Source organism: Podarcis muralis, chromosome 7, assembly GCF_964188315.1.
Source record: "Podarcis muralis chromosome 7, rPodMur119.hap1.1, whole genome shotgun sequence".
Taxonomy (NCBI): domain Eukaryota; kingdom Metazoa; phylum Chordata; class Lepidosauria; order Squamata; family Lacertidae; genus Podarcis; species Podarcis muralis.
The window spans coordinates 25,791,115-25,800,479 of NC_135661.1; the positions used below are offsets into that span (position 1 = coordinate 25,791,115).

A 9,365-nucleotide genomic window follows, 5' to 3' on the forward strand; every position below is an offset into this window, starting at 1 on the left:
GGAGGAGGGCTCCGTCCTGGCTTACATTAAGCCAGTGCATTTTCTTTTCTTCTTCAAAAAATGTTTAGGGGTTACTCTCATTTTGATTCAAGAAAATCACCTTTTTATAGTTCAAATCGGGGAAAATAAAGACAGTAAATGGACAAAAGTACAAAGATTCTCAAAATGTTTGGGAGGAGGCGTCCCCCCAGAAAAACAGCACTGCATTAACCCCCAGCGTAATTTCCATTCTTTGCCCAGGTGCTCCGCAGGCCACGCGCGCGCCCACCATTCCCGAGTCGCCGGCTCCCTCTAGCGGTCGCTCGCCGCTACTGCGCGCAGGGAAACCCTCGCCCCGCCCCCTGGCTGCTTCCGGTCTTCTTCCCTTCGTGCGACCGCATTGGCTGCCTTTCCCCGCCCAGCTCCTCTCCGATTGGGCGGAACGGGCGGCCGTGGCAGGTAAGAGCTAAGATGGCGGCCGGTTCCCTTTCTTGGGAGCAGCCGGCGCCCACGTGACCTGGGGGGAGGAGAGGCCCCTGGTCCCCCGGCAGGACCCGCCGGCTCGGGGGGGGGGGGGCTGAACTACGACTCCCAGCCACAACTCCCCGGCCCCGCGCCAGGCTTGCTGGAGGGGAGCCGCCTCTTGGGGGCCGCAGGGCCCCCCCCGCCTGGCCCCCAGCATCCCTCGAGGCTCAGGGGGGCTGGAAGGAAGCCGCCTTGCTCCAGCTCCGAGCTGGAGGGCTTCCTGGCTGGCCGCCCCCGGGACAGGATGCCGGACTTGGGTCTGGCCCGGCGGGGCTCTGGCCTCTTCCTCCAGTCAGACAGCTGTGCTGCTGGGACTGAGGAGAGGCATAGTCCCAATATCTGGAGGACACCTGGTTGGGAAAGGCTGGTCTGCTTCGTGGGTGCACAGACATTATTATTACTATTTATTGAAATTTAAATGCAACACATAAGAAGTTCTTAAAAAGAAAACCAGAAGTGTAAAGAGAAAAAAGGTCTATAGCAATTCTTAACAGTTACCATTTTTAACCTATATTATATTTTGTATAAATGAGTTAATTGCATGGACAAGTATAACGGGTGTGCAGACTTAAGGCTGGTTGGGTCTGTGTTGTTTTTTCAACTAAGATGCTGGGGACCCCCAACAGGAACTGCATGCAGAATAATTCAGTTGGGGCAACATAGAATGAGGGACCTCTGAGCATGCCTCTGAGCATGTCCTTGGTCCAGGAATTTGTTTCCATTGACAGTCCTGTCACATAAGAAGCTACTCTTCCTTTCATCCTAAGTCTTCTTCATCTGGACAGGGGAATCTAGATTGGGAGGGTGGCTTTTTGTTGCTACCGTTAACCCAGTGTTTCTGATTCTCTGTAACTTATCTTCTGCCAACATCCAAAGGCCTACAAGTAGATCCTAGATCTACCTGCTTCCCATTTCTGCTCAATTCTGACTGAGAATAGCTCTCTAGAGTCTCAGTGAAAGAAACCTCTCTCCCACCACACACGGATCCCTTTCATTCAGGGATGTGGAACCTGTGGCCCTCCAGATGCCACTGAGCATCCCATGAACCCCAGCCTGCATGGCCAGTGGTCAGACTCTCCCGCTAGGCCAGGCCCTAACCCCAAAACATACAAAGCAGATTGTTGGTCTGTCTACCAACCCAGTTTCTGGCACATACCATGTGAAAGAAGCTCAAAGGTGCTTATAATTCACTGTGAAAACAGACCAAGTTTGTGGCATTTGTGCTGATCTCAGTCACACATTCCTTATACACTACATCTCTTAAGGTGTATCTGTTAAGGGACATCTTCGAGAGATGAAAAGGCTAAGGAGTAAATCCTACAGAAATCTGGAGTCTCGGTGGCGCCTTTTATGCCGCCTCCTGGCAACTCCCCCCCCCCCCATCACATTATTTTTCATTTACTTGTTTCTCGGACCTCCTCGTACCTCCCTTTTTTGTATTCCAGTTCAATTTATTAGCTCAGCAGTTTCTTTCCCTCTTTATTTTACCCAGATCTTTAATCTTAAATTATTATAACCTTGAATTTTTACTTGTAAAAAACCATTTTTTCATATTCTTTTATACCATTACAGCTAGAAACCACTTAATTTCAATCCAACATCATTCTAACATTCATTAATTTTACAATGTCTCTGTAGATAGTCTTTAAATTTCTTCCAGTCTTCTTCCACTGGCAACTCCTACAGCCAAGCTGGTGCCAAACATATTGCTGTGCTTTCCTTTGGTCCACACCAGTGAGGTTGGTCTTGTCATCTGGGCAGCTCAGGACCTCCAGACACACTGCCCAGGCTAGCACCCCAGGGAGGTCACTTCAGTGCTGCTAATGCAGGGATTTGACATCACCCCTGGAGGTGCACCCCATTGTCTCTCAAGACAGAGATGCCAAAAAATGTTCAGGTGCCAGGAGGCCTTTTGCTGGTTTTGCTCTGGCAGACTAACACAGTAACCCCTCTGGGAAGTGTTTTTGGGAAGCTGTCTTATACCAGGATGAACCTGAACCTGCTCTGAGAAATAGAATGGCTGAAGGCTTTGCCCTGTGAGAAGCTTCAGGGCGCATTTTGCTCTTGGCTATGGTGAATTCACCACATCTGGGATGTGCCTTAATAGCCTGCTGTTGCTGGCATGAGCAGTGGTTGGTGATGATGGGAGTTTGAGTCCAACCACATCTGGAGGGCATCCCTGCTCTAAACCTCACCTTGGTCACTCCTGGATAGATGGACAATTGACCAGAATAAAAGTACAGTGCAGATGCAGAACAAAATTGCTTTCATCCTGCTTCCTTTCAGTAGAAATTGGATGCTAAAGATCCAGCGTAGGTTGTGCTCCGCCACCTGCTGGGCATTATACGTTAGAAAATGTCAATTCCCAAGCTTTGCCTGTGCTTGTTCCATCATTCATTATTATCTTGGGGTCTGAATTGTTCTTTCTGGACATTGTGCTAGAGAGTGTGCCTCTCTTCTGCTTTGTGGCACAGCCTTTCTCTTCCTCTTCAGCAGGACCTACAGCTGCTTCCCAAAATAATAACCTCAAAGGGCTAACAATGGCATTGTCGCCTGGACACTCCAAGGATGGCTCCTGTTGCTCCCACCATGTGGCTGTGCCAAGTGTTCACCAGACTCTGGAGGAGATGGATTTTGAGAGAGGTACAGAAGCTTTGGGGCATTGAGTCTGTTGTGGGTCTTTGGAGGGGTGAGAAGGGGATAAGGAGATGAGCTTTAACTAAAACTCTCTTTGCCTCCTTATCCTGTCTGGAGGAGAGAAAAAAGATAAGTTATGGTCCAAAGCAGGGGCAGGAAGGCCTCTGGCCTAGGAGCCAAATGTAGCTGTCTGAGCCTCTCTGCCTGGCCTGCAAAATAGACTCTTCCTGTGCCCCTCCCTTTTTCCAACCACCCCATCTCCCCAAGCTACACTTCACTGGCCCTGCATTGCACTGGCCCTTGTTTGGCTGCAATGCATTTTTGAACCCTGATAATGCCTCTTGCTTGCTGGTTGGAAGACAGAGAGGGGCACTGAGAGGAAAATAGTGATAGTTTCAAACAATGGCAGAGGTTTGGGTAAAACAGCAATGATAAGACATTGAGAGGGGAAACTGGTAGTTCTAAACAGTGGCAAAGCTTTGAGTGGAGCAAGCAGGGAAGGACACAGAGGGGAAATGTGGTGGTTTAAAACAAGACTTGAGGACAGAGAGACACGAGTTGAGGGCTGCTCAATGACAGACTAGTGCCAATATAAAGATAAATTGAAATTTATTTATGTGTAGGGATTTGGTGTGCTGCTCTGAATGGAGACCTTGAGAAGGTAAAAAAACAGATCCTAAACCAAAGTAATCCCAGCGAGCCAGATCCCTTTGGATACACAGCTTTGGTAAGTGTCCAAGGTTACTGTGGGGGTCAGATTTCAAAAATACATGAGAATGCAACCATACAAGAGAGTTGGCTACTAGTGTCCCCTGCCAGATGTCCCAACAATGCATAGTGCCTGCACCTTCTGTCTTTTATGAGAAGGAAGATGCATCTGCTGTCAGGTGGGCTCCATTCACGCTGGTGTGACATCACAGTGATGTCAGGTGACCTCTTTTTGCCTGCAGAGCCATTCATGCAAAGGCACAGTTATTTGCAAGTGCTGAGGATCAGCTGAGGGGGGAGGGCCGTCGCTCAGGGCCAGATCGCCTGCCTTGCATGCAGAAGGCCCCAGGCTCATTCCCTGGCATCTGCAGGTAGGACTGGGAGAAACCTCCATCTGGAATCCTGGAGAGCTGCTGCCAGTCAGCACAGACAGTACTGAGCAAGGTGGACCAGTGGCCTGAGGGGGTTGAGGCAGCTTCCCCTGTTTTCTGTTTGCGAAGCCCCAGACATCATGCTGAGCAAGTGCCTCCCCATTTGACCCACCAGACTGTTTCAACCAGGGATGGCAGGGATGGCAGAAGTGGGGCTCTGCAGGCACTTGTGCATGGCATGTTGCAAGCCCCATGATTGCAGGTGGCTGCCAAGGCCCTTTCAATCCAGCTGCCCCACATCTTACATCCTACATCTTACAAGGCGCAAGGGAAGGTGGCTTGCCTGAAATGGCCCAGACCAGCCCAAGATGCCTCGTTTTCTGCCTTGCAGCACTACGCCAGCCGCAATGGCCATTATGACGTCTGCCGATTCCTCCTGGAGAGCGGAGCTGCCTGCAACGCTCAGACCCATGGCGGGGCCACCCCTCTCCACCGAGCCTCTTACTGTGGGCACACGGAGGTGGCTGAGCTCCTGCTGACCTACGGGGCTGATCCAGCAGCCACCGATGACGACGGGAAGACCTGCTTGCACAAGGTGTGGGGTACCGAGTGGCTCCTTGGCCGTTCCATTCATTCGCAGGCAAATGTGTAGTGATGCACCGAGACACCTTTGCCCGTAGGGTCACTCGGTTGTATGGGTGGGGCCAGAGTGGGTGGAGCAACACAAGGGACTCTTCCCTTTCTCCAGGCAGCTGCCTTCTGGCCATGCAAAAGTTGCCCACACGTCTCTCTGTTCAGGCAAGCCTTCTGCAAGGAGGGTCACAGTCCCAGGGCTGATTCCAGACAAGCCCCAAGGAAGGCCAAGCGCCTGCCCCTCCAGTTCCTAATGGGCTGTGGGTTTTCCTTATTTGGGGTGGGGGGGTGGGGAGGGGATGCGATGTCCTTCCCTTGCTCCCATTGGCACCTCCCTCCCGTGAGAACCGTCCCGTGAGTCTGGCTGTTCCGTGGGAGGCCAAGGTCTAGAGTAGTACAGTGGTTGGAGCATGTTCGCCTAGGACCTGGGAGATCAGGGTTGAAATCCCCACTTGGCCATGGTGCTCACCGGATGACCTTGGAGTCAGTCGCTGTCTCTCGGCCTGACCTCCCTCACGGGGTTGTTGTGGGGATTAACTCTGCAGGCGGGGGAACGATGTACTCCACCTTGAGCTCCTTAGAGGAAAGAAGGTGGGGCTATAAATGCAATAAACAAGGGGCAACCCTTGACCCCTCCCTCCCTCCCTGCAGGCAGCCGAGAATGGACACGGAGACCTCTGCCTCCTCTTCCTGGAGCGCAACTCTGACCTGAGACGCCTGCAGGACAAGAGCCTGCGCCGCGCCTGCGATTTGGTTCCTGACACGAACGAGGACTTGAGGAAGCTTCTGGAGTAGGGAACTGATTGTTGAGGAGACGAGGTGCTCTCTTAAGCAAACATTTCCACCGTCCTGCTAACGTCCTCTGGTATTACAAAGGCGTGTGTGAACCAAGTCCACTTGTGACCTGTATCTGTGTAGGAGGTGTAAGCAGTCTCACAGTTCTAATTGCTCCTCTTCAAGGCCTGGCCTAGATTTTGGGGCCACCAAAGTAAGAGGGGGCCCTGGCTGTGACTCTGGGATTATGCTGGGATCCCTGTGGTTGCTGAAGGAGAGTTTGTGGGGTATGGGAGGACTACTCCCACCCCTAAAAGCAGCTGGATCTTGGGAATGGCCATTGCTCAGGTGTTAGGCAGGTGGGCTTCCTCAGTCAAGCTCCTTCAATCGGCTTACGGTGTCTGTCCCTGGATTTGGGGCTCTGGGGAAAGTATCTGAAGAAGGGTGCATGCACACGAAAGCTCATACCAATAACAAACTTAGTTGGTCTCTAAGGTGCTACTGGAAGAGATTTTTTATTTTGTTTCGCTCTTTGGTTGAGTTTCCACCAATTTTTCTTCTAATTTCTTCATAACTGTAGCCTTCTTCACTTAATAGTACTATTCTACATCACCACCTGGGTGACTAGTCAACTCTTTGCACCATTTCTTTAATTTTATTATGTTTTACAAGCTCACTAAATGAAAGAACAAAAAAACCCCCAACCAACCTGATAGCAATCACATAACATACTGACAAATGTCCTCCTTATTTATGTTGTAATAAATAATCCTTCATAAAAGTTATTGCACTACATTCTTCATTAAATTATCTTTCCATTGATACATAATTTTATGATATTACTCCAAAAAAGTAGTGTTGTGAGCCATCATTGCCAAAAAAGATGACACCTGATTGGCTCTCTAAACACTTCTTTTTCTGGTTATCTGGCTATAACTTTTGATAATTAAACAAACATTGTTGAATTACATTCTTCATTAAATTATCTTTCCATTGATGTAATATTTTTATGGTATTGCTCCAAAAAAAAGTGGTGTTGTGAGCCATCAAACCTCGGAAATACACTTTCTCCAAAAGGTTTCCACAATTTTGGCCACTAGTGTAGTCCTGCTTAAAAAAAACTCATAGAAAATAACAGGACTCACTTAAACCCATTGATTTTTAATGGGACGAAGTAAGGATGACTAAGCCTGAATCAAAAGTATGCATTTTATTTCCCCTTTAGAACTTTTTTCTCACCAGAAGCTTAGTCACATGCAATTCTTAATCAGCTCCATCAGAGACTCCCAATAACAGTACACACCTAAAGAAAAGCACAGGCTATCCAAAACATGAATTCCAGCTCTTAACAAACAACCACATCCCCACCCTTCCAGATGAGTTACAGCCTGCAGACTCAAAATGGCGAAGTTTGCCCTTTTGGACTGTACCAGCTCATCAGTGTGCAAAAGGAGCTCTGCTGCAGCGACCAAGAGGCCTCTGGCACCAAACCCAGCTCCCAACGGACCCATCCAGTAGGTGGAGATGGCGTCAGAGCCATGAGTTTGCTTCACACTTTCACAGAAGTGGCAAGGTACGGGAGTTGACTATACCAGACATGACATGGGGCTCCGTATGAAATGTCCTCCTACTTAAAAAATGAAACTTCAGTGCAAATGAGGTGGGCCTTTGAATGTGAATGGGGCACACGTTTAACCCTTTTCCTGCAAGCTCTTTATCCACTAAAAATCAATCCCTGTTTTTCTTGTTACATTTGAAAAGATACATGGGCCCAATATATTTCTTCCCGTGGATGGAACAATGACTGGGGTGAGATGGGGAGGGGATGGTTGATCATATAACATCCCCCAGGGAAAAGGTTCAGCTGGCCCTTCTCTGCTGCTCCAATTAAATTTGGACCCACCAACCTTGTGTGTAGCTGCATTAAAATGTAATTAAGGCCCTGCAACAGCCTTCCCAAACGCAGTGCCCTCCAGATGTGTTGGAACTGCATCAGTATGTGCTGGCTATGGCTGATGGGAGTTCTAGTCCCAAACATCTGGAGAGCACCAGGCTGGAGAAGGAGCTATTTCATTTGTCTCTTGTGTTGCATCTAATCTGGCTCTTCAAATAGGGCAAGATCAGAACATGAAATGGCCCAGGAGGCTGGACCGTTCTCTTAGCTGGTCTCCTTATGCTTTCAGCTTCATTGCTCATTCATTATTTTACAAAGAGGTCAGACTGGATCTCCATACGGAAGCTGGGAGAGGGCAGGACTGGCCAGCGATGGCATCTTATCCATCAGGGGGTTGCAGCAGGTGAATGAACTCTTCTTGGCTCGGCTGATCCAGCACTGTCCTGTAACGGGATACTGTTTATCGAGCAGAGGGATCTCGCTGTGCCCTTGGCCACTGAGAGCAGCAAAGGGAAATGAGCTCACCTGTCTCCCCACTTGAACTTTTGAATCAACTTAGTGTTTCCTTTTAAAGAAATATTCCTTGTGACCAAACATTAAATAATAACACTGTTCACACATCACACTACCAAGACTGTGTCTGTATAGATAGATACACATCTAGTCAATAATCAATGAAGTTATCACGGTATTCTCTTAATCTTACCGTATGGAAAATATCTTTGTCAATATCCCTATCAATATTTTTTTAGATATTTAAGCAATGGAAGCCTTTTATATTTAAAATTTCCTCTCTCCTATCACCCATCACACAATTGAACGAACTCTCTGATTTCATGCATTTCCTCAACTAGCTTTTGCATCAACTTTTGACAAATTGAAAAGCAGCTCTCTTCCCCCCCACCCCAAAACACCCAACGCCTGCACTTCCTGAAGCAGAATCCTGGAGTGTTTATGTAACCTTGAGTGCTTGGGCAGTGGGAATAGCATCTCAAGGAGATGGAATATCATCCTATCTGGCAGCTATTTCCATCCTGCTCCTCCTGTACCTGTAACATGAACTCTTCAGCGACAGAGAATCTTGGCTTTCAAATTCCTGTAACCTCCTCCCTTCCCCACCTTCTACCAGACCTCAGTAGTTTATCTGTGAGACTTTGACAGCAGCAGCAGGAGGCTGGCAGAGCGGAATGGGGCTCCAGTGCCTTCCGCCCCAGAGGTTTTCAGCCACGTCGTTTCTCCACCCAGCAATATGGTGGTAGAAAGAGAAGCCTTGCAGCCCACAGTAACAAATGAGCGGCACTTTGGGACACCCTTCGCCAACTTGGTGCTCCCTGGATGCTTTGGATGGTGGTGGGCTGACAGCATCTGACCAGCCACAAGTTTCCCTGCCTGGTTTCAGCTGCTCAAAGGTCTTACTTCATTTCTTCAGTAATCCTCTTAAGTGTTATTGATCTCATGCATTTTTGTAATTTATATTCAGTCCATGAGAGTAATTTACTTCTGAAATTTCCCCTCTTGTTGGACCAGATTATTCATTCATTCAGTTTTTTTGGTCTGATAAATAATAATAATAATAATAATAATAATAATTTATTATTTGTACCCCGCCCATCTGGCTGGGTTTCCCCAGCCACTCTGGGCGGCTTCCAACAAAGATAAAAAATACACTAAAATGTCACATATTAAAAACTTCCCTGAACAGGGCTGCCTTCAGATGTCTTCTGAATGTCAGGTAGTTGTTTATCGCTTTGACATCTGATGGGAGGGCGTTCCACAGGACGGGCGCCACTACCGAGAAGGCCCTCTGCCTGGTTCCCTGTAACTTGACCTCTCGTAGTGAGGGA

General features: G+C 48.5%; 1 protein-coding gene across 7 annotated transcripts; it reads left to right on the forward strand.

The window, feature by feature from the left end:
- The first annotated feature begins 342 nt into the window (after positions 1–342).
- Positions 343–8,272, forward strand: ANKRD39 (ankyrin repeat domain 39). 7 transcript variants are annotated; one of them, XM_028740606.2, is made up of 5 exons: positions 343–438; positions 3,001–3,147; positions 3,765–3,868; positions 4,612–4,815; positions 5,505–8,272. In XM_028740606.2, exons 2-5 carry the CDS (start codon positions 3,045–3,047, stop codon positions 5,646–5,648), a joined length of 555 nt encoding a protein of 184 aa, XP_028596439.2. In that variant the 5' UTR covers positions 343–438; positions 3,001–3,044; the 3' UTR covers positions 5,649–8,272. The 7 variants fall into 7 exon arrangements, with proteins under 7 accessions (XP_028596439.2, XP_028596438.2, XP_028596434.2 ...); XM_028740605.2 differs by having other exon boundaries at positions 378–438; positions 2,998–3,147; XM_028740601.2 differs by lacking the exon at positions 343–438 and adding an exon at positions 450–884 and having other exon boundaries at positions 2,998–3,147.
- The last annotated feature ends 1,093 nt before the right edge of the window (positions 8,273–9,365 follow it).

Coding starts and splice junctions, on each gene's coding strand:
- ANKRD39 (XM_028740601.2), top strand. CDS start 749: ATGCCGGACTTGGGTCTGGCCCGGCGGGGCTCTGGCCTCTTCCTCCAG. Junction 885..2,997: donor AAGGCTGGTCTGCTTCGTGG/GTGCACAGACAT, acceptor CTTCCTCTTCAG/CAGGACCTACAGCTGCTTCC. Junction 4,816..5,504: donor GGAAGACCTGCTTGCACAAG/GTGTGGGGTACC, acceptor CCCTCCCTGCAG/GCAGCCGAGAATGGACACGG.